Source organism: Toxorhynchites rutilus, chromosome 3 (assembly GCF_029784135.1).
Source record: "Toxorhynchites rutilus septentrionalis strain SRP chromosome 3, ASM2978413v1, whole genome shotgun sequence".
Classification (NCBI taxonomy): Eukaryota; Metazoa; Arthropoda; class Insecta; order Diptera; family Culicidae; genus Toxorhynchites; species Toxorhynchites rutilus.
Window position 1 is genome coordinate 225398750 of NC_073746.1, and position 25605 is coordinate 225424354.

The 25605-nt window shown below is 40.2% G+C and overlaps 1 protein-coding gene and 1 long non-coding RNA gene across 6 annotated transcripts in view; one reads left to right on the plus strand and one right to left on the minus strand.

The window, feature by feature from the left end:
• Positions 1–4643: 4643 nt before the first annotated feature.
• The window catches only part of LOC129780295 (integral membrane protein DGCR2/IDD-like), a 152566-nt gene continuing 131604 nt past the window's right edge, over positions 4644–25605 (minus strand). Inside the window, exons 5-7 of one of the 5 annotated variants that reach the window (XR_008743878.1) lie at positions 17349–17437; positions 10306–10496; positions 4644–4779 (exon numbers count right to left, since the gene is read on the minus strand). Coding sequence is in view for 2 of the 5 variants with exons in the window: in XM_055788372.1 (XP_055644347.1) it covers positions 10452–10496 (45 nt within the window). In the remaining 3 variants the exon portion in view is untranslated. Of the gene's footprint in view, positions 4780–10305; positions 10497–17348; positions 17442–25605 lie in introns of all 5 variants that reach the window. The other 4 variants (XR_008743879.1, XM_055788372.1, XR_008743880.1 and 1 more) reach the window with 4 other exon arrangements.
• Positions 20670–21861, plus strand: LOC129780296 (uncharacterized). The gene is made up of 3 exons (XR_008743881.1): positions 20670–21243; positions 21307–21419; positions 21487–21861. It is a non-coding gene; the product is annotated as an uncharacterized LOC129780296 (long non-coding RNA).

Below are 25605 nucleotides of genomic sequence, written 5' to 3' on the forward strand. Positions count from 1 at the left end.
CATAAGCCTTCCTCTAGTCGATATAGGGCATGCTGAGGTTCCGCTGATTGTATACCATTTGTCCGAAAATTTAAAGCCATGCGTATTCTTCTTGCATCATTTCTGCTCTTCTGCGAGGATGTGACTCGCAGTGTGCAAAAGCTTTGGCGGTTATCATAACCTGCTTAGTATTCTGTACAGATTTGATGGGCACGTTATAGGTCTGTACTGTGTTCAATGTGTTAGTGTTTTTCGGGAGGAGGAAGGTGATGCCACAGGTGGCGAAACCGTTACGATCCATGATGGAATGCTTCAACGATGCTGGTCGTCTGCTCGATTTCAATGTTACAACAAACCAATCTAGAAACAGGCTTATGCATTTTGTGTTGAATTATTTACTAATATTTTCATTCCTCAAGACACATTACAGGGTGTTCAATAAGTTCGAATACAACTTTTCGTCGTTGTGTACACCCAAAATTAATTTTTAGCACATGTTTTGGCATCCCGATTTATTACATTAAATGATCCTAGAAATAACAGGAAAAGCGCTATTCTCCAATACTTGTATGTTATTTGTATAATATATATGCATTACATCTGGCCTTGGTTTGATCCTCATTGACATCGTATGAGCTTTTTTTGGTACAATCTCAAAAGAGATGAAAGAAGAAAAAAGAAAAAGCTGTTTGCTCCCATACATACAAACATTTTGAAGCTCTTAAAACAGCTCATTATTTGCTCATTTGACCCTTCAGCACACGAAAAAGCATTATTTCTGTCGAAGATGAAATGTTTTCTGCCAACGCTAGTTTGGGTGGAGGTGCGCGTCATGTGCGTTCTGTGTATTGGACAACATAAATCCCAGTGACAAATCAATAAACCAAAAAAAGCGGAACATTCGGATACCCAAGTAAACATACAACAGAGCCCGAATATATCAAGAATTCGTAAAAAAGCTCTCTTCTGTACATCCAAAACAAATTGCAAAAGAGTTCCGATGAAAGCGGAAACTACTCAAATTCACCATGAGCTCGCTTGTCGTGTCCTAGTTGTGTGCTAGCTGCAAGAGTGGGTTCGAAGCAATTTATTCAGATTTTGGTCCCCATAGCCAGGCACAATAGCATCAAAGAGTCATATATAGAAATAGGAAAATATGAAAGCTTAACTCGTAAACCTGCCCGGTCGTGTAACTTGCGCTGTGTATAAACGATAGAAAGCAAAAAAAAAAAAAAAACGCACGAAATTTTTCCGTACGAGTAAACATTCGATGACCTTTAGCTCCGTTAATACTGAGTCCCTTTGACGAAGTGATGTGCACTTCCTGAATGTCTATTAAAGGGTGTGTCACATCAAATATCAAATTGCATCACGGAAAAAACGTTGTAGAAATTTAATTTTTAGGAATTATATCTTCAGCTTTCGCTTTAAAATCAGATAAGAGTGTATAGATCACGTTGGCCATGCTTCACTGTCAATTTTTCGTAAATTTGGAAAAATGTCGTCGAACGAAAAAAAGCGTCGTGAATTAATCCTGTGCACTCATTTCGAGAATCCGGAGTTGTCACATCGGGACATCGGTAAGATGCTGAGAATCGTCCAATCCACGGTCAGCAGGATACTAAAACGATACTTCGAGAACCTAACCATCGACCGGAAGGTGAAGAACGGCAAAAATGGATGCTCCGTCAGTGAAAAAGATCACAAGCGCGTAGTTAAGCAGTTTAGACGTGATCCGAGAAGTTCGGTCCGGGATGTCGCCAATAAGCTGAATTTGTCAAGTTCATTCGTCTAGCGGACCAAGCAGCGGGAGGGCCTGCGTACATACAAGGTTCAGAAGGCTCCTAACCGTGACGAAAGGCAAAACATGGTGGGGAAGACGCGAGCCCGGAAGCTGTACACCGAAATGCTGACGAAGCCGCATTGCCTGGTAATGGACGACGAAACCTACGTCAAAGCGGACTTTCGTCAGCTGCCGGGCCTGTAGTTCTTCTCCGCAGAGGACAAATTCAGCGTTCCGGAGGAGATTCGCAAGCAGAAACTATCCAAGTTTGCCAAAAAGTACATGGTGTGGCAAGCGATCTACTCTTGCGGAAAGCGGAGCACCCCCTTCGTGATGACCGGCACGGTAAACGGGCAGGTTTACCTTAAGGAGTGCCTACAGAAGCGCTCACTACCACTATTGAAGCAGCACGAGGGCCCGACCATCTTCTGGCCGGATCTCGCTTCGTGCTACTATTCAAAGGACGTGTTGGAGTGGTACGAAGCCAACGGGGTCACCTTCGTGCCAAAGGAAATGAACCCGCCCAACGCGCCGGAGCTTCGCCCAATAGAGAAATATTGGGCGATTATGAAGCAGGCCCTCCGGAAGAACCCAAAAGTTGTCAAATCGGAGGCGGACTTCAAGAGAAAATGGATTTCTGTTCAAAAAAACTACAACCTGACGTTGTACAGAACCTTATGGACGGGGTAAAGAGGAAGGTACGAGCATACGGGCTTGGGCTCGAAGTATGAAAAATGGAAAATGCCAAAAGTTGTTTAATAGTTTTTATTTTACTGTCTAAAATTTTCAAAAGGATCGGTCTACTGGGCGAATTTCTACAGCGTTTTTTCCGTGATGCAATTTGATGTGACACACCCTTTATTTCTGACATGAAGCTCTTGTAAAATATGGGAAGTTGGAAAGGTTTCTGAGTAGTTTAATGTTCACTCCTTCATACTTCAGAACGTTTCATATTTTTGTTGTTCCTGTTAAACAATTATTCAAACAATGGCAATATCAGCAGAGCACCAAAGTAGAAAGAACCAGAAACAAACTCCAAGATGAACATGGAAACGAAACACACCAAAATGCTATCTTTTTATATATTCAACAGAGGATCCCGTAAAATATTCAAAAGACTTGCCCCTTTTCTATATAATGCAAGCTCCTTTGGGCGCACTATTTTCGCGCCACATTTCACTTTATGACGGCCTTGGGTGGATGGTCGAGCGTACCTTCTCTGCCTTGTTTTCCCAGCGCCTTTTTCTCGTTTTGCCTGGTATTTCTGGCGACTGAAAAGCATTGAAAAAGGCGTGTGTGGGTTCAATGGGAGCCTGACAATGGCGACATCCGGTCGGTGTTTTATTGGTATTTGGTACGAGGAGATGAAGATTCGATGGAAATCCTGCGTAATTTTGTCACAGCAAATATTGGTTGAAGTGGTCGTTCGATATAGATCGAAATGTGAAACGAATACTTCCCGATCAAACCGTTCGATTTGCGGCTGTTTGAAACCGGTGACCACAAATAAAGTTTTCTCGCTTTTTCCTTTGAGCTGATAGAATTGAATGCAGGAGCCAATAGTCGGCTATTGTCTGCTTTGATAACCGAAGGATTTATGGATCGAATGCTATGTCAATTTTGACAGCGACAGCACAGCAGAAATTGGATGTTCTGTATTGCAGGGAAACAGTGAACCCAAAATGGGACCATTCACATGAAAGGACGCAGTGAAAAGGAGGACGCTACTGACGCAGTGGAAAGGAAAAAAAGGAAATTCGCTCGAGAGGTGTTAATGGTCGTATGCTGATGAAATAAAATGTTCTGCCATGACATGAACAGGCTGACTGGCGGGTGGTTTTTATTGCTACTCATCACGCATTAATGTGTCACGTCAGCAGGTGTCGCAGCTTTGGCAGCATTTGATTATGTGCTAAGTGCATTATTGCGGTTATTTCAATGCTATTTTCCGTCGGTTTCCGTATGAAAACGTAGTTATTTGGGAAACTGGGAAAAACTCAAAAATTGATAGAGTGTAATCGTTGTCTGTTGATAGCTTCCAAGTTTTTCGTTCATTTTACCATGATACAGAAAAAGCTGTTGTCATGTTTCCAACAGCCACCATCCAATCATCTCCCTATTCTCGAGATTTTAATATTTTCACTGAAAAAAAGATTGCATTATCACAAGCATACCTCATACTAGTATCACCCTTCTGTTTGAAAATCTCTCATCGTGTGTGTTCAACTTTATCGCCTCTATCGAAGGCTTCTTCAGCTATTCTACGCTCTCTCTTATCTTATAAGCTAGTAACTTGAAACTGGTTGTTTTTCTTTGGTAGTTTAAAATCCTTCCTCAATCTACCCATCCGTTCAATGCTGTGTCAATGTAGGTTTTGTTGCACTAGGGAACGTTATAAAAAGTCGAGTTTGAAGGCAAGAAGATTTGGTAGTTCTAGGATAAAATAACTGACTGTACATCGCCCGGAGACGTAGAGTTGTCGGCTTCATACTATACCATAGTTTCTGGTTTCAAAAGGTTGCTGAAAAGTTTTGTTTTTGCTTTCAATCGAACAGAGTTGCTGTGATATAGTTTGTTTTACTCCAGAACGTTGTTTCGTTCAAAAATATGTCTTATCAACTGTTTGTTTTCGCTGGAGTTCTATAAAGTTGCTTGCTAATTGGTATCATTCTTGTATTCCAATTTGTATAAATCCTTATTTTAATTATTATCGTTAAAAATTGGTTGCTCTTAATATAATCTATTTCTTCTATTTACTTCAGTTTTTTTTGCTGTTTTATTTCTTAGTAACTGATTTGGATGAATCTGTACGTTGATTTCGTTAAAAAAAACTTGCACGCGCTCGCTTACGGTTTGTGATCAAGCTAAGACGAAAAGAGCAACCTGCGTCTTAAGCTAGTGGACAATATTCCCAGCAATGCTGTGGTTCCTAGCAGGTAGTTCACGGTACTGGACGTCCTCAGTGGGTGGTTGGCGCTGTTGCCAGCTAGGATTTCAGCACGCTTCCGTAGGCGGGCCTAGAACGAAGATAAATTGTATTGGTTGGATTTTATGAATGAATCTATAGGTTCTGGAAGGATGAATGTAACGATTGTAATGATATGAAAAGGGGTTCCTAGGAACGTTTTAATTCTCATTGTTATTTAGTTTCGCAACTATAGAACCACTCATTTTTTCTGAGTTTCCAGAGACATGTAAGAAGTCGGTTGAATTGAAGTATATAGTGTAGGATATAATAGCTATCGTCATTTAAAAGACTGGCCTTTTGAACTTTATTGTTGTGTTCAGGCGCGAAACATTCAAAAAACAAAAATTCCAGTGTTTCCTAACTATAAAACCAGATGGAAAAACTCTCACTCCTTTACAAAATTAGCGTCAATTTTAAATAAATTGCAATAATTTTTTAATTCGTAGGTCTTTTTTAATTCCCAATCAGTTCAAATAACCCATTTCCGGGTGGTTTTAACCAAGCCGCGCCATGTTGAAAAATGTATCTCGTTCTACGCAGATGATACAGCTCGTTTAAGCTATTCAAATCACTCATACTGCTTGTAAGCTGCTTCTACTATTCGTATGATCCCTTCTCATAAATTTTTGATAGAATTTTGATCTGGTACAGTACAGAATCTGAAGCCCTTATTCATCAAACCATGCCGGACTTTCCGGATTTTATTAATTGATGCCAAATTACCCAATTATCACATTGTTTTTGATGTAAAAACAACAGTAAATGATTCTGAAGTACACGTTGCACTTCTGACTGTTCATTCGTTTTGATGGCCTTTTTGAGAAAATTCTCCCCAATCCATAAAAAACCCATCTCCAAAGCTGCGGGTCCAAAAACTAATGTGGAAACTAATACCATGGGTTTCACTATTTCAGAAGAACTTCTCTGATGGAAAGAAATCCAACTTGAATAGAATATCTTCATACTGGAAGGACTTAAGGTGGAAACAGAATGCCGCGTTGTGCGTTGCTTCTCATCAGCTGTCATTGCATGCGTTTTGTACTAAAATATTCGCCCGACGCAGTCTGTTGATTTGCAGTCACAATCTAGCATTCGCGTCACCACTTGTCATGTAAACAAAAAAAAAATAAAAGTCGTATGAAAATCTTGTTGTGTTCAGGGATCAGTTGAATGTTTTTAAAAACAACACATTGACATATCCGACATATTGAGCTTCGTTTACTAGTTTAGGAGAGCGTGAAAGAATAGCTGATTTGCAGTTGGAATGAACATGTTTTCAAAATTAAATTATGAATGAAATTAGCTATTTAAATGAAAAACATTTTTGTTTGCAGGTGCTGAAAAAGTCTCATATGAAAATTATTTATGAAGACAACTCTATATTATGATGAAAAAATTCAGCAACAATGTTGGAATTGTTTAGCCATATGGTTGAATGAAAGTCAGAAACACGTGTTTCAAGTAATCAAATAACATGATGTGAAAATTTTCATTCAAATTTTAGAATTTAAAAACCGGCTTCGTGTCTTCTAATCTGATATAGATTACACTAACGAGTTCGGGACCCAAATTATGGCCCTAATTTGAAGTTGCCACCAGACGTCGACACCATACCACTGCCATCGCGAATTCGGCGCAAGCAGTTTAGAACAAAAGTTAGCGTTTAGTACAACGATGCTAATGACGCAACGCATTATTGTGTTCGACTAAATGGAAACACTCATATTTAAAATGAAGTGTCAAAGCACAATTGTCGCAACGCAACGCATAGCGCGGCATTCTGTTTCCACCTTTACGGAACGTTTCGTGTAATTTTTTAACTCGTAACTTGGCAGGCGGCAGTTTGATGGTTTGAGAAGTGATCGTGCGAATAGTAGATGCAGCTTACAAGCAGTATGAGTAATTTGAAGAGCTTAGGCGAACAGTATCTTCTGTGTAGAACGAGATACACACTACAACATGGCGCAGCTTGGTCAAATGGGTTTTTTGAACTGATTGAGAACTAAAGATGACCTACTCATTAGAAACTTATTGTAGTTTATGTGATATTGGCGTTAATTGTGTAAAGGAGTGAGAGTTTTTCCATCTGGTTCTATAGTTATGAAACACTGGATTTTCAGTTTTTTTAATGTTTCGCGCCTGAACATAACAATAAAGTTCAATTAGCCGGTCTTTTAAATGACGATAGCTATTATATCCTACACTATATACTTCAATTCAACCGACTTCTTACATATCTCTGGAAACTTAGAAAAAATGAGTGGTTCTATAGTTGTGAAACGCAGTGTAGTTGAGTCCACACAGAGATTCAATTGAGGGGCTCGCGGCAAAATGGAGTCAGCTTCTTTTTTTTGATTTCGCTAGTTTTTACAGCTACATAAGTAAAAAACCGCCCGGATCGAATTGCGTAGAGGAAAATCTGTTTGGAGCACTCCTAGCTTAGCTACGAAATATTTTGCAGTTGCCTCTACTACTATTGGGATGCCTGTATGGGTGACGCTAACCACTCAATCTCGGGAGCCAAGTAGTACGTGAAATCAAAGTACGAATATGTGGAATTGAAAACATTTGATGGAGAGTATTGAGAAATACAAGACCAAATCGTAGACAATATGACGGTAAGCATACAAAATTTTTATAATTATTGTTCCATTTTTTTTTCATTTCGTCCTTAGTATGGCTCATCTTGAACAACGAAAATTTCATCGACTATGCGAAAATATATACATCCATTCCATGCTAAACCGATAAAGTGGTTCTCTGATTTAAGGCAGTATTCTAGTCTAGAAATTTGAAAAAAAAATCGAGAATATACCCTAGAAAGGTATTTTTTTTCCAAAATATATATTTTTATCAAGGCTCATATGGCGTTAGCCTGACGGGGCCGGAGTTCAATATTTTGCCAGTTTTTCTTATTATCTATGTTAGTAATATGTAACCGATTACTCGCGGTCGGCTCGAGGTTAGTATTACAAGTGTTCTCGTAATTGGGATGTTGCTGTCTCCAATGCTCTGTACATGTGCCCGACACGGGATACTTCCTATTGGGATGCAGCTGACCATTAATCAGCAACGCCCTCCTAGTATGTACCCCATATCTAGCGTGGTGCGTCTTCTCGACTCGAGGAATCCAGGATAGAATGGTCACTAGCCGGCGCAATCATCAGCTCGTGTAGAGTTGTCATCAGCGGTACAACCTTTGGCTCTTGTTGAATTATCAGTGGACTGCACAACCTTTGGCCCGTGTATCTGTAAAGAGTGTGTGTATGTATTGCCGCGACTAAGTAAAAGTTTATAGATCGGATAGGAGGGATATGAAACAGGGACACAACGAAGGAAACATCATTAAACGTTGACATCGGCGTTTCTGAGGAACATGTATAGATGAAGCAGAAGATCAGGATCACGGCTACCTAAGATATCCCGGACGGGGATATCCGATTGTCTGCCTTGTGCTCTCAGTGCTCTAGAGAGCTGAGAGCGAGCAGCATGGAACCGGATACACGACCAGACAACATGCTCGATGTCGTGGTAGCCATCGCCACAATCACAAAGATTGTTTGCTGCGAGCCCAATGCGATAGAGATGCGCGTTTAGGTTGTAATGATTGGACATGAGCCGAGATATCACGCGAATGAAATCACGACCTACATTCAATCCCTTAAACCAAGCACTCGTCGAAACCTTAGGGATAATCGTGTGTAACCAACGACCGAACTCATCTTCACTCCACATGCGCTGCCAACTAACGAGTGTGTCCTGACGAGGAATGTGAAAAAATTCATTATAGGCAATTTGCCTTTCAAAAAGTGTGCCTTCTGAAGCGCCCACCTTAGCTAGCAAGTCCGCTTTCTCATTCCCCGGAATCGAGCAATGAGAGGGAACCCATGCTAAGGTAATCTTGAATAATTTTTCGACCAAAACACTCAATAGATGTCTTATTCTTGTTAGGAAATATGAGCGTTTATCAACTTTCATTGAGCGGATTGCCTCTATTGAGCTGAGACTGTCCGAAAAAATAAAATAATGGTCGATGGGCAGTGTTTCAATGATCCCTAGAGCATAGTATATCGCACCCATTTCTGCGACATACACGGAACAAGGATCTTTGAGTTTGAAAGAGGCACTGGAATTTTCATTGAAGATGCCGAAGCCAGTGGACCCGTTTATGTATGAACCGTCAGTAAAGAACATTTTATCAGATCCAACTTTCCCATATTTTTCCGAAAATATCGACGGAATAACATTGGAGCGTATGTGATCTGGTATTCCATGGATTTTTTGTCGCATGGACAGATCAAAAATGACAGAGGAATTGCAAAAGTATGGGAAGCAATATCGTTGTTTTGTACAACTGAATGAGGTCTCCTGGATGGGCACCCCACCATGTTCCGGTTATTGTTTGGAGAAAATTGATTCTTTGATGGCATTTCTGTTTCAAATACGCAATGTGTCTCCCCCAGGTACATTTAGAATCAAAATATACACCCAGGTATTTGAAAAACATAGAGTGTTGGATCGTTTTGCCGGATAGGTAAAGCTGGAATTGGGCGGGTTCGTGCTTCCTAGAAAAAATGACCATTTCAGTTTTCTCCGTAGAGAATTCGATACCCAGCTTGAGGGCCCACGTGAAAAGATTGTTCATGGTATCTTGCAACGACTTTTGCAGAGCGACGGGATTAGTACCCGTGATGGAAATAACTCCATCGTCTGCAAGTTGTCTCAGCGTGCAGTCTCTAGTTAGACAATCATCATATCATTGACGTAAAATCCTTTTATTTACCGAGTTAGAGCCATTTTAGTGATGCGGTGATGCTAACCCTGTACGGACATAACAATGACCTTCAAACGCATTTTTTTCAAACTGGCGTACACGATATCTCAAGTTCTACTGAACCGATTCATGTCGAATTTATATGAATACAATCTGTATGCATCTCTCTATCGCATGAACATCTAAAAAATGATATTTTTTTTTTAAATTTTACTATTTTTAAAAATCGAGAAACGTAAAATAAAACGTTTTAAACCACATTTGGTTTTTCAAACGGCCACCATTTTGTCAAAAAAGATAGACTTGTCCGAGGTTCATACGATAGCGGCATCATTACTGATTTAGAATCTGTTCGATTTGCTTGTTTCAGATAACCAGAAGGGCTGGAATCCTGTACGCCATGGCACAACTTTTTTTGAACTCCCTCACTTCATCAGCTTGTAACTATTCTATTCTAGTTTTTTTTTCTCCGTTAAATTTTTGTTTTATTGTCAAAAGATAGATGAACAAATAATGATGTAATAGATCGTAAAAATACTTTTTGTTCTATTTTTACGGAACACGAAAAAACGTCCGAAATTCGTGTCTCTACCAGGGCCCGAAATCTTCGAAGGTGAAAAATGAAGACCGACTCTACTCCCAGTAGCATCGCTTCGACTAGAACTGCTTCGGCAGTCGCCGCCAACAAAAAATGACTTGACTAGCACTGACTAGCGAGGATGACTGGTGAACTAGTCCAGTCAGTGGTTATTTTAACTGACTCGACTAATGAATACAAATCTACCTCTTCATTCAACTGACCTCAATCCACATTTCCATTTCCCCCTGATACTAATTTTGTACACGCGTACGCACGTCCATATAAAGAGGAACGAAAACTTGATTCCTGATGCAAAAAAGTAGTTACCCCATCTGTTGGCGTTAACGTCAGCGCGCCTCTACTGTGATCAGTCTCGACCAGCAACCACACCATCACAATCACTGACGCACACCTGCCTCGAGTCCGTGGTAAGATTGACAGATGAAGAAACCAAAACAGGAAGTAGAATATAAAAGAAACAAAAGAAAAAATCACAAAGAAAATATTGTATTGATTAAAAGCGGTATTCAAGGTCTTATCCTATTTTATGAAATTTTCCATAATTAAAATATTACAATAATTCCATAAATTAAAATATCCTATTTTGATTAAACATAGAAGGACTAAACGTGAGTTAAATATTCTAGTATACTATGTATTCTAAAGTTAATTATATTTCAGGAAAATAATAATAAATCACATCACTACCATTGTGTTATTATTATTTCGGAAAGATTCCAATCCGGAGATCTGTTGGCAATTTCCAACATATTATTATTTTCGTTTATACACGAAACAAAGAGGACAAAGTCATCAGTCATGTCTGCCAGATCTATGCGGTCAAAAACGGACAAGGCGAATACAATGGTGAAAGGCACGAATGGTGGCGTGAAAACGGTGGCCACAGAAGATTTAGAGGTGTCCCATCCCGGTCACACATGTCAGGTATGCCGAGGAGAAGACACCAGCGAGATGGTGATGTGCGACAATTGCCGGAAATGGCATCACTTCCAATGTGTCGGTGTCACGCAGGAGGTTGAGAATCATCCCTGGAGCTGTACCAAATGCGGAACCGCAACCGGTGTCCAGACTACGATTTCAACCTCTGATACAGCCGATCAGTTAGGCGGTAGTCATAAGCAACAGTCGTCGAAGCCAGAAGTCGGAGATCCACCACTACGAGACCAGAAGCAAAATCATCACCAAGCCAACAACACCAAATTCGTGCAAGTACATGCACCAACTTGCCTTCCTAGCACATCCGGTACTAGTCATGTAAACGTTGTTCTCGATGTACCATTCGCTGCAACTGTCCAGCGGGAAGAAAAACGCGAAAAGAAAAACGCACCGAGAGCTACCTCATCTGGATCGAGTCGCTCCGCGCAAGCTGTCGCAAAACTGAAACTTCAGAAGCTGGAAGACCTGAGAATTGTAGAACTGCGTGAAGCAGAGCTTCAGCGAACAATTGCAGCAGAATCGGTGAGGAAGGAAAGGGCATACCTGGAACAGAAATATCAGCTGCTGGAGGAGGCTATGAGCGAAAATAACTCAGTTACCGGTGTGTCTGCAACACGAGTGAAAGAATGGGTTGTAGCTAGCAGCAATCAACATAAAGTGCACGAACGGAATCCTGCGGAAGGAAGCCAGATTGATCCGGCCAATCATTTAAGCGAAATCCAACAAGGGTACTCAACAACCATGGAAGATCCGAAGCCGAACATAAACCTTCCCGGCATAGGCCTTCCCCAAGCGCTCCATGTAACGGAGTTGTTGAATCCGATGCCGATATTCGATCCACCAAGACCTATAAATACAAGTGTACTTCATCCGGCCCTCCAAATAGAACCGCCGCGGTCTATGATCATCCAGAATGATCCTGAGTTTCTACGGAACCCAGAAAACACGAGGTTAAATTCGCAGCCCCTCAACGTTCCAATGGCTGTCTCAGATCGAAGACCTCTAGTAACGCACCCAATCCCTGGCGCCCGAATAGGGACCCTGCATCAACTACATGCAGATCCATTTGCTGCGCCTCCTTGTGCAGAATCGACGAGACCAGATCCAGTTTCGGCCCCAAGGCCCTCAGATCCTGTTTCGCAACAACCGCGACCAGAATTGAATCCTTCACATCCTATCTGTCATCCTAATTCGGATCCTCGTGCATCATTCCAACCACAGTGTACACAGTCTAATCATCAAGGTTCTGAGCGATCCAACCAAAACGATCGAGACGAAGAACATTATGATCCGTGTCCGCTTACCCGCAAACAATTAGCCGCTCGTCAAGCAATTTCGAGAGACTTGCCGATGTTCTCTGGGAACCCTGAGGAATGGCCTCTTTTCCTCTCCACCTTCAACAGTACGACAATGATGTGTGGGTTTACCGACGAGGAGAACATAGTTCGCCTGCAGCGGAGCTTAAAAGGTCGAGCATACGAAGCGGTAAAATGCCGACTAATGCATCCCTCCAATGTGACCGGAGTAATATCGACGCTCAAGATGTTGTTCGGACAACCTGAGGTTATTATTAGTTCGCTGATTAGAAAGATCAATTCCCTTCCACCACTGAAGGAGGATAAATTAGAAACGCTCGTAGACTTTGCTGTTCACGTAGAAAATTTTTGTGCGACAGTAGACGCGTGTGGACTGGAGGAATACTTCTATAATGTAACATTTCTCCATCAACTCGTCAGCAAACTACCACCTGCTATCAAATTAAATTGGGCACAACATAGGCAAACGCTTCCCATGATCAACTTACCATCGTTTAGCAGCTGGCTGTATACGTTAGCGGAAGCCGCTAGCGCCGTAATTATCCCCAATGTCACTTCTGATCCAACACCCGTTCGGAATGAGACTCGTGGTAGTAAAAAATGGAATTCCTACGTCAACGCACACTCGGAAGAAACTTCATCAAATTATCATAACACTCCATCATACAAACCAAATGCACTCAACGATGTCTGTCCAGTATGCAAAGGAACCTGCAAATGGATTGCCAAATGCAAGCATTTTATAGAGTTCTCTCGTGATGCACGTTGGGCTACAGTCCGAGACCTCGGACTTTGTCGGAGGTGCTTACGTCGACATAATGGTGGATGTCAAGCTAAACTCTGCGGAAAAAACGGATGCGAGTTAAAACATCATGAGCTGCTACATAACGACCAGAAAAACGCGTCGTCATCCTCCACTAAGCCAGTAGCAGCTTCTGCAAATAAACCTACGATGGTTCAGCGCAATAATCCATCTTCTCCAGGAACGAGTACATCTGAACACGGATGCCACACTCATCAGGTAACATCCAGCCGAATTCTATTCCGCTACATACCGATAGTTGTTCAAGGAAAGCACGGTTTAATAACGACATTTGCCTTTTTGGATGATGGTTCGGCGCTCACACTTCTCGATAATGATTTAGCTGATGAACTGATGCTCGAAGGAGAGAAAAAACCGTTGTGTTTACAATGGACTGGCGGGGCACAGAGACGAGAAGACAATTCAAGATCCGTCAGTCTTACTGTAGCAGCAGCACACCGTCCATCCAAGCAGTATACCTTGAACGGCGTACGCACAGTGGATGAACTGTTATTACCACCACAAACGCTTAACGTAGAAGAACTTCGCAAGCGATGTTCTCATCTTAATGATTTACCAATTGCCTCATACGGAGATGTTCGACCGAGAATACTGATTGGAATGAAGGATCAGCACCTCAGTCTAGTTCTGAAAAGCCGAGAGGGAACACAAAACCAGCCGATTGCTGTTAAGACCAGATTAGGCTGGACAATCTGCGGAGGAGGGAATCAGGACGACGCTACCAATCTAGTGCACTCAATTTTCCACGTGTGCCCTTGTGAAAAACGAACGGATGAGGACCTACACAAAGCGATGAAGGAATATTTCGCAATTGATAGTTTGGGGGTCGCACAACCAAAAAAAACGCTTCTGTCTGCAGAAGATGAACGAGCCCAGTTTCTGCTAGAATCTACGACCGTGCTCAAGGGTGGCCGCTACGAAACCGGCCTATTATGGCGCTACGACTCTGTTCGTTTACCAGACAGTCGTTCAATGGCATTACGCCGACTTCAATGCCTCAAAACACGAATGGATAGAGACCCTCAGCTCGCGGATGCGCTTAACCAGAAAATCAGCGAGTTTGTCACAAAAGGATACGCCAGAAAACTTTCCGATGAAGAACTGAAACAGCCACTGCAGCGAGTCTGGTATTTGCCCACTTTCCCCGTTACAAATATCAATAAACCAGGGAAAATTCGAATAGTGTGGGACGCTGCTGCCTCCGCTCATGGAGTATCACTAAATTCCGCTCTATTGAAAGGTCCTGATCAGCTCTGCGTTCTGTTCACGATTCTGATTCAGTTCCGGGAAGGACGGATAGGTCTCACCGGAGATGTACGTGAGATGTTTTTGCAAGTTCTTATGCGTTTAGAAGATCAGCATTGCCAACGATTCTTTTGGTACGATGAAGAAGGTAAAATTGTGGTTTACGTGCTGCAGGTGATGTCCTTTGGCGCCTGTTGCTCCCCTAGCAGTGCCCAATACGTCAAAAACGTTAATGCGGAACGCTTTAAAGCAAATTTTCCAGCGGCAGTAGAAGTGATACAAAAACGACACTATGTCGACGATATGCTGGTTAGCGTCGAGAGTGAAGATGAGGCGATTCGACTTGCCCAACAGGTAAAGAAGGTGCACTCGAAAGGCGGATTCGAGATCTGTAACTGGATCAGCAACTCTAAACGCGTCATAGCGGCATTGCAAGTGGAACCAACGAAAGAGAAGAACCTTGACTTATCTCCAGAACTAGCCACGGAGAAAGTGCTTGGAATGTGGTGGTGTACTAAATCGGATACCTTTACTTACAAGGTCGGTTGGACTCGCTATGGACAAGCGCTGCTGGAAGGACAACGGCATCCCACTAAGAGAGAGATGCTGCGGGTTCTCATGTCCATGTTCGATCCACTTGGTCTTATCGCTCACCTCCTCATGTACTTGAAGGCATTGCTTCAGGACGTATGGCGTTCAGGGATCGGCTGGGATGACGAAATTAGCGACTCTCTTTTCGACAAGTGGCAAACCTGGCTGCAAGTCCTCCCGAAAGTTGAAAAAATTAGCATTCCGCGGTGCTATCGCGCACAAGTCACTTCAGACTGCAAAAATATCCAGCTGCATACATTTGTTGACGCCGGCGACAGCGGGGTTGCTGCGGCTTGTTATCTGCGTTTCTCCCAGTATGACATCGTTGAATGCAGCTTAGTAGCTGCTAAAACGAGGGTTGCGCCATTAAAATACCTTTCAACGCCTAGATTGGAACTTCAAGCGGCCTTGATTGGTTCCAGGCTTGCTCGGTCCATATCAGGAGCACTATCGGTGAATATATCACGTCACTACTACTGGTCGGATTCACAAGACGTATTGTGTTGGATCCACTCAGATCATCGCCGCTACTCGCCTTTCGTTGCGTTCCGAGTAAGCGAGATCTTAGACACCACAGAAATGACCGAATGGAGATATGTGCCAACTAACCTAAACGTAGCGGATGAAGGGACGAAGTGGAAAGGGCTTCCGGATCTGTCTTCGGAAGCTAGATGGTTCAAAGGTCCTGAGTTTTTGCGACATCCAGAAGAAAATTGGCCACGTTCAAGTACTACAGTGAAAACCACCGACCTGGAGCTTCGCCCTAGTATGCTAGCGCATTTCGTATCTCTAGAACCTATAGTTTGCGTAAGGGAATTTTCCAGTTGGAAACGGCTTATCAATGTAGTCGCCTTTGTTCAACGATTTCCTGCCAATTGCAGGTTGAAGCTCCTGAAGAAATCAATCGCGAGTGGACCAATTTCTGGACAAGAAATGTTGTCTGCCGAAATGTATCTAATTCGTCAAGCTCAGCAAGAATCTTTTCCAGATGAGATTGTCATCCTTCGAAAGCAGCAAAAGTGTTCGGCTCAAACCTCAAATCCGATTCCCCAGACTAGTGCATTGCACCAGAAAACACCTTGGATGGACCAAAATGGAATAATAAGAATGCGTGGACGTATCGCTGCATGTCACTATGCGACCGAAGATGCCAAGTATCCAATAATACTCTCGCGTGACCACCACACCACTAAATTAATCGTCGGTCATTACCATCAAAAATACCATCACCAAAACCATGAAACCGTGCTAAACGAGATCCGTCAAAAATACAGCATACCGAAACTTCGCATGATCTTCAAAAAAGTACGTGGAGACTGCCAACTCTGCAAGAATAACCGGGCTATACCGTGTCCACCTATCATGGCTGACCTTCCCGAAGCACGACTTGCTGCTTTCGAACGCCCATTCACTCATGTTGGCATTGACTTTTTTGGGCCATATGAAATTGTTATTGGACGTCGAATTGAGAAAAGATGGGGAATGCTCGCAACTTGCCTCACGATCCGAGCGATTCATATCGAGGTCGTTCATTCCCTCAACACCGATTCATGCGTCATGGCAATACGAAACTTTATCTCTCGGCGAGGCAAACCGCGGGTGTTTCATAGCGACCGTGGCACCAATTTTATCGGTGCCAACAGAGAACTGAGGGAAGCGGAAAAATCTGTGAACCAAAATGATCTGATGAAAGAATTTGTGGATAGCGAAACGAAGTGGGAGTTTTTGCCACCCTCTTCTCCGCATATGGGCGGCAGCTGGGAGCGGTTGATTGGTTCCGTCAAGAAAAACCTGATGGCAATTCTACCCGCACGGAAGCTGTCGGATGAGGTCCTGCGGAATGTGCTTACCGAAATTGAAAACACGGTCAATTCTCGACCGCTAACTCACGTTCCAGTTGACGACGACTCAGCTCCTGCCTTGACACCTAACCACTTCCTCCTTGGGTCATCGAATGGAATTAAACCGCTCTGCACTCTCGATGACAGCGATGTCGTGTTAAAACAAGGCTGGACACTATCCCAAGTTCAGACTAACTTGTTTTGGAAGCGTTGGGTAAGCGATTACTTGTCTGAAATAACTCGACGTACCAAGTGGTTCGTCCATACAAAACCAATCGAAGTGGACGATATAGTGGTGATAGCCGATCCTAAGATGCCACGGAACTGCTGGCCGAAAGGCAGAATTATTTGCGTCCATCCTGGACGAGATCACCAACCCAGGATTGCGACTGTGAGGACAATGACTGGTATATATGAGCGTCCGGTAGCCAAGTTAGCTGTGCTAGATGTGCGGCGCGGAGGAGCGTAAGTAGACCGAATGGTCGACGTACCTGGGGGGAGTGTTGGCGTTAACGTCAGCGCGCCTCTACTGTGATCAGTCTCGACCAGCAACCACACCATCACAATCACTGACGCACACCTGCCTCGAGTCCGTGGTAAGATTGACAGATGAAGAAACCAAAACAGGAAGTAGAATATAAAAGAAACAAAAGAAAAAATCACAAAGAAAATATTGTATTGATTAAAAGCGGTATTCAAGGTCTTATCCTATTTTATGAAATTTTCCATAATTAAAATATTACAATAATTCCATAAATTAAAATATCCTATTTTGATTAAACATAGAAGGACTAAACGTGAGTTAAATATTCTAGTATACTATGTATTCTAAAGTTAATTATATTTCAGGAAAATAATAATAAATCACATCACTACCATTGTGTTATTATTATTTCGGAAAGATTCCAATCCGGAGATCTGTTGGCAATTTCCAACACCATCAATGGGCGGTTTTTTTTCTACCCATCGTGAACTCAAACTAACGAACTTAGACATTTATCAAGTATGCTATAAAGGTCCTCGCATTAGTATTAGTTAGCATTAGGCGTGCAAAATCGAGATGGAAAATGAAAGGTGGGAAGATTTTTAAATCTGTGATTTTGTTTATGCATGTCACTTTTCTTATAATAGTCCACTACATAGGAAAAGTGTTGTTATTACAAGTAAAAATAAGCAGATGAAATGAACGAACAATTTTTTTTAAAAAAAGCCCAACTGACAATTTAGCAGAAATTGAAATTTCAGTATTATTGAGGTATTCTAAACATAATTTCAATTCAATTTTTCTTCTCGTTCGTCGACCATAAACGTAAATGAACAAAGTCAGAGTCACATTATCTTTTGTTCCTTTAACGGAGAAACATTCAACAGTGGATGGGAAAAAAGGTTGCAAGTTTTTTCATGTAAAATTCACTTGAAAAATAAATTTAATTGACTCCGTATGAACTAGAATGAAACGAAAAGTTTTCCGCTTGTGTCTTAGTTTTAGACGAATGAAGTGTTCAACACCCTAATGGTGAAAAAAGTAATTACAATTGCTGACAAGAGAAAAACTTCCATGAAGTTGCTCTAAAATCCAAACGTAGTAGACATTAGAATACCATTTCTGATATAAGAAGAAATCAAAGAAAAAAATAAACATTTTAGTTTGTGACATGTTCTGTTTTTTTTATAATGCGAGAAATATATTTTGGAAATATGTAATTAGTTTCTATATATCCTCTTTCAAATTTATTCGCTGACACACTCAATGTTGTAACATTTGAGTAACTGACTGGTATGCCTGATATGTAAACTTCCAATCTTCCAGGCTATTAATACAATCAAAGTTTAACACAACCAAAACTCGTGAATCTTCCCACCTTCTATTCTCCATCTCGGTGCAAAATAGCGCACACACACTGCACGCTATTTTATACGTGTGAGTAGTTTTCGTGTACGCTACAAAAAAATCTAGCTCACCTGTAGCGTTTGTCAAACCACGGTGAACTCAAACATCGATGCGTGCAAACATGCATGGGAGAGAGAGAGAGGAACGAATTCGTTTTGGAGGAAGTCACTTCAAAATGCAATGAGAACAATTTGACTGGGAAGAATGGAATGATATAATCGAGTCGGTAGAGGGAGATAGCGACTAAACGCCCGACTGACTGTTCAGTCGTTTTGGCGGAGAAACTGCGTGAAGAGCCAAAAGTCATTTACCGACTGACTATGGATCTAGTCAGTTGGTTAGTCAGCCGACTATCCTCAGTTGACTATGACTATGCTGAGCTCTGGTCTCTACACTAGAATGCGCCCTTAATTGAAAAGGGCCTGACTGGGTAAGCTAGTAAAAGGTGCCCCTAAACCAAATCACCCGGTCTATAGAAACATTGTATAGAGTAGCAAACAAGAAATTTTGACTGTTTTTTGACCCTCCATGGTGTTCACCATAGGATCTACGGTAAAAAAGTACTTTTCAATTTTTTTGCACGCCATTGCACAATAGTCCAGGAAGTGCATTTAAGTGGAAATTAGCATCCAGAGCTCGACAGTGATTCTCTAGACAAAAATTGTCCTCGACAAAGTAGTTACGCGTGATAAAGCGCTCATTTTGATGTTGTCTAAAATAGGGTTACCAAAATTTTCGATGAAATAAAAAATAAAAAACTTTCTTATCTTTATAGATAGAGGTAAATATGGTTCGACAATGTTTTAGCCTTAGTTATTTTAAGCAAATTTGTAGAACAAAGTTTTTTTTCTATATATTGAAATAACCGATATAGCGCTTTTTTTCTAAGTTGCGTTAGGGTCACCATAAAAAAAACTGTGCAAACTGTCTTCAGAAGACTTTTAGAGCTTACTAAGACAAACATTGTGTGATGCACAATTTGTCAATATCGTAACTCTACCCAAAGTTATTGACATTTCTTCCCAAAAAGTACGCTTTGTTCATTTGTTTGTCATTTATTTTGGGGCAACCATAAAAAATGTTCGATGGCGGCATTTGAAAAAGCATACTTGACTCTACATATTGTGGGATTTCCAAAACAATGTTATTTTTTGTATTCGTGTAAACTAAAATTGAAATCATGAGTTTTTGTGTGATAAATCATCAATAACTTTAGATAGGATTAAGATATTGACAAGTTCCGCATCGCAAAATATTTGTATAAATAAGCTCTAAGAGTCTTACTGATGCAATTTTGATGGGGGAATTTAAATATAAAAGTTAGGGCAAAAAACCCATTCTTTCATGGTCACCCTAATGCAACTTAGAATAAAAAACGCTATATCGGTTATTTCAAGAGATAGAAACAACTTTGTTCTACAAAGCTACTTAAAATAATTGAGGCTACAATATTGTCGAACTATATTTGCCTCTATTTGAAGATAAGAAAGTTAGATTTTTTATTTCATCGAAAATTTTTGTCACCCTACTTTTGATGACATGAAAATGAACGTCCTATCATATGTAACAACTTTGTCGAAGACAGTTTTGGTCTAGAGAATGAAGATCTTCCATAAAGTTGTATTCTACCTAGGTTGAGTTAGGCCGATTACACATTATCCGGTTTCTACCGGACCGGTTTGAAACCCAAATGGCAAATTTCGATCGGACCAACCTTTTTACGGCGCCGTGATGCAGCCGTCTACAGCGACTGCAATGTCCGGTGACCGGACAAGCATTATACGCGATGACCGTAGAATAGTGTCGACGTCTGGTGGAGACATCGGTTTGGGAAAGCAAATCATTCTCTATAAGATTATCACACCTCAAGACAGTTTTAAGTTGTTTAAATTATTAATGAAAACTTTTACTTCATATTATTTGCTTGCTCAGAACCTGTGGTATTGATTCTTCCTTAACCATTTTTGTATAGTTTTCTTGATATTTTAACTAAAACTCATCATTGTAATATACGATCATTATCAGACATAATTATTGTTCAGGAGGTTTCCCCAACTTGCAAAAGAACGTATTACCTTATTACATAAAGAACACATTTCATGAGAAGAAGTTAATTTTCATTCATAGTTTTTATTTTAAGATATGTGTTTAATGCACCTGAAAATCCATTATCACTATCATTTCCCAAAAGCGGAGCACGAAGCTCCATGCCATGAAAGCGAATTGACAGTTGTTTGTCATGTCTGTTAGTATTAGTACAATTCAGGCAATTTTTCGTCTAATGTAATAGTATGTGTGCACTATTGACGTTTGTTTGTTGATTTTGAAACCAGTTGATAATTTGCAAGTGATATGAAATTTTTATTTCACTTCTTCAACAACTTCCAGTGTTGTGGAACTAATTCTGTGATGCAAGTTTCTGCTCAAAGAGAAGCAATGGTCACAGGTGCACGATGTCATCATTTAGCATATTGCCACGGACTGTGTTATTAACGGTGAGTGGTGTCTTTTGACAAGCAGATCGAGTTATTTAATTGACTTCTATTTTTTGTTCACAGGCAACATCCCTTATCTGAAATAATTATTGAACGAGTTCGGGGAAGTCAAACAAATCTTCAATCGGTTCATGGAGGGGCGGATTTCGAGCGGCTTTATCGAGCTGAATGAGAAGGTTAGTTTTTGTTAATTTGAACACACTAAAAATAATTCTCTCGTCTAATATTCTTTGGGTATTCCAGTTTGACCTGACCGGCGACGCGATCGACGACGAGACCAAGGCACTCCAGCCAAAACAGTCAGATATGTGCTCTGTGGTCTAAATGTTCCAATGCCCGACGCCAAAGCATCGGTTCTGTCAGAACGAAATTCCAGCTTATCTGATTCGGTCATTCTTTGCCCCGGATCCGCGTACTGATAGCTGTGATGCGAATTGGGCTCGAGAAGCTGCCCATGCCCCAGGATTACGTGCTCGAGGAATTGCGGTATATGTTGAGCTCGTTCTTCGACGAGGATCAGCGGAAGCAGCAATGGAATAGTGTTTGAACGAATTATGTTATTTTATTCGTAATTTGTTTACTGTATTAATGAAATAAAAAAAAACTCTAGAATGAATGGATGTGTATACATTCTCTTGTAGGTAAATTCCAAAATAATCACAGGATGTGAACACATTATACATATAAATAAATAGTGCCTCTGGCTTGTAACGGAATGTTATTATTATTGGTTCATCAAATTGCACTTTTATCTAACCGTGTTTCTGAGACTGTTGAAAAATTATGTGGCAACAGAGCGTGTGAAATAAATCATACTATTCGTGTATGCTTGGAAACGAAATAATTATGCCTATGAATGAATAAACCGCAGCTGGACTAAAGTTAGTTTTTTAAACGTATTCTGAAGTGGGGCGGAAGTATTCACGATAGGTACGGTAAGAACGCCGTTATGATGCAGGATGTGTGTAATGTCCGTGAGGCCTGGTCTCACTTTGATCATGCTCATGGTGTGCTACACTCCAACATTCGGCCTTATCCCCTAGAGGCGAATGAACTGAAAAGTTTAAAGCCTCTTTAATTCAACATCATCATCATCGGCCTTATGTGATTCCCAAGGAACATACATATGAGAACGCTCGTGGTTGCCGCAGCAGCTGTGGGTTTAAGGTTTTCCGTCTGCACTCAGCTGCATGTAACCGGAATATTTGAAGCAATGTTTACCTGTCAAATCCACATATAAATAAATGCAAATATGTGTTTGTGAGAGATGTACGGTTTTGTGTAGCGCGAGGTCTCTTTCACATTGTTGTTCGGTTTTCCGTCCAAACCCAGCGGCGCTTTTTGAAACCGGTCCGGCAGAAACCGGATAATGTGTAATCGCCCTTAGGGTAACCATGAAAAAAATGTTTTTTTGCTCTAACTTTTATATTTTAACCTCTACATCAAAATTGACATCGACTCTCTCTTTTGGTCATAACTTAGCTGCAAACACATTCCCAGCTGTATTTGACAATGTGGAAGATAGGTCAGAATCTCATTTATCGGATTCTATAAACTCAAATTGGAACGTTTTTGCAGTTGTGTTATTAACTAAAGAAAAAATTGATGAAAAGAAATCGATCAAATCACTCACACCCCTTTCATTCTGAGCCTCTCATATCAATACAATACTGTATTGTTTATATAATGTTTAAATGGATCTAAAAATAAAAAAAACGAAATACTTTATTTTTAATTAATTTTAAGAATTTCTTTTTCTATATTTATTTTTTATAATTTGTCGCAGTACACCATAGTAGGCGAACTTCGCGTATTTCCTCGAATTTTCATTTCCAAGTCTTTTGAGTATGGCGTGAAAAATATTAAAAATACGTTTATCACTATAGCTCTTATCATATAGGGATTCAGAAAAATAACATAATTTTCTAATTTTATACCTTATACAAAATTTTCCATATCGCTGGTGATAAAGTTTGGGACACTTTTCACGAACACATGAAGACGAACACATACGAGCATATTCAGCTATTCCATGCCAAACCGATATAATGGTTTTCAGATTTTCGTGAATAGTGGCAGATGTGTTCTTTATCGCAAAATACTAGACTCGTATTTTTAATTTTTTTTATAAGGGTGCCCATTTTAGGGTGGTCCGAAGAATTAACTTTTTCCCCTTTCTTTCAAAAAATACTTTTTTTTCAAAAATTCATAAGATTTGAACTACGGAACCGATTTAGATGATCGACATATCAAATTAAGGTCAATCAGCTAGTCTTTGAAAAATATTATACTTGCAAAATTTTGAATATTGATTTTGTAATTGTTGATTGTAATTGTTTTTTGGTGTTTTTATGGTCATGGGGCCAAGGTCGCTTTTTTGTATTTTTTCTTGAAAGCTGAGTATCCGGAAATCAGAGACGAGTTATTTTTTGTTCTTTAGTTATGATTTTTCTAATTTAACCCTTTCGTTACGAGCGTCGTCTATAGACGACATCCGCGCGACGTCCTGTGTGTACGAGTGTCATCTGTAGACGATATCCGCGCAACGAGCTGTGTGTACGAGCGTCGTCTTTAGACGACATGAAATTCATACTGCTCTTCGATCACACCAGCGCGATGTGCACACTTTTCGGCGCAGTGCTCCGTACAGGGGTAGCACTTTGGCGGAGCACACTGCCGTAATGAAAGAGTTAACCGATGGTCATTTCCCCCTTTTTTTTTCTTTCCAAAAATGCCTTTTTTTAAAACAATCATAACTATTAAACTACTGGGCTACTGAGTTGATCTTACATTTGCGTAAAATTGGATTCTCTTCGCATAGGTGTAGTCCAGTCGCACAAGAATGTTGAACGAAAACTGGAAGCATGTTAACTTTGAAAAATCATAACTATAAAACAAAAAAAAAAACCTCTCTGAAATCCAGATATGTTATGTGAAAAAACCACAGCTTTCAAGAAAAAAAATAAAAAAATATGGCGCCCTTGTTCCCGAAACCATGTAAACTATAAAAAAAACGGTTACAAATCATAATTACGAAGACAACATCCGCTTTTCTTCCAAGTTGATTATTTTTGTAATTGGGTCTAGCCTTATTAGCTTTAATTTAATATGTCGATCATCTGAATCGGTCCAATAGTTCAAAAGTTATGATTTTTGGCGGTGAAAAAAAGGGGTAAAAATTGATTTTTCGGACCATCGGCTAATTTTTAAAATTATAACTCTAGAACAAAAATAACTAATTTTTGGATATGTTATGTAAAAAAACTTCAGCTTTCAAGAAAAAAAAAATGACGCCCTTGGTACCGAGATTATGAAACAACAAAGAACTATTACAATCAATAATTACAGAATCAAAATCCAAAATTTTTGCAAGTATAATATTTTTTCAAAGGAGACTAACTAATTGGCTTTAATTTGATATGTTTGATTATCTAATTCGGTCTTGTAGTTCAAAAGTTATAAAGAAAATTTTGGAAAAAAGAGAAAAAAGTTGATTTCTTGGACCACCCACATGAAATGGCTGTATTCAAATATAAATTTAACCAGTACTGAATCTTTCAATCCTCCAAAAAAATTTTTTTTCAATATTTCAAGATTTATTTTAATACTTCAATTTTTTATGAAAAAAACTGTTGATAATATTCTCGATACACTATATTAAGATGCACTTTCAGTATTTTTTCTAGTGATGAAACGGATAGTAGTTTGGCCGGATACCTGATACCGGATATCCGGCAAGCTTCGTGGCCGGATAACCGGATATCCGGCGGCCGGATATTCGGCTCTTTATTTGCGAAGACGAAACTGGGAGATACTGCATTTTTGCATGAAGCTAAAAAAAGATTACATTTTAGGGAGAATAAACACATCTTTACATAAAAATAATTAACTATTATTAAATTTTCCGTATAGAATGAACATCCCTTAATAAAGTATCATGTTTTCAGCAAGAAATATTGAACACATTTTTTCTCTCAAGAATGATGATGAAATTTTTGTGGATATATTGAAATAATGTTAATACTAGTCTAGGTCAGGTAAGTACTACGAATTCAAATAAGCAAAGAACAACAATCAATTATTTTTTCAAGATTAAAAAACTTGGAACTGTCTTCAGGGATGATAATCTGAGAAAAGGTACGCTCATTTCGACACAAATCAAATTGAACGAAGCAAAAGAAACGAAACTAAATTAAACCTGATACGCGAAACTCACATCACCTTTTGAGACAGCCCCAACGAGGCGGCAAATAAAAAAGATAGTCATCGTCGAGAAAAGGAAAAATACCATTGCTAACAAAATCGATTGTTATACGAAAACATTTCGATTGGTTCGCAATCACGTTCCTTACGTTAAGCAGT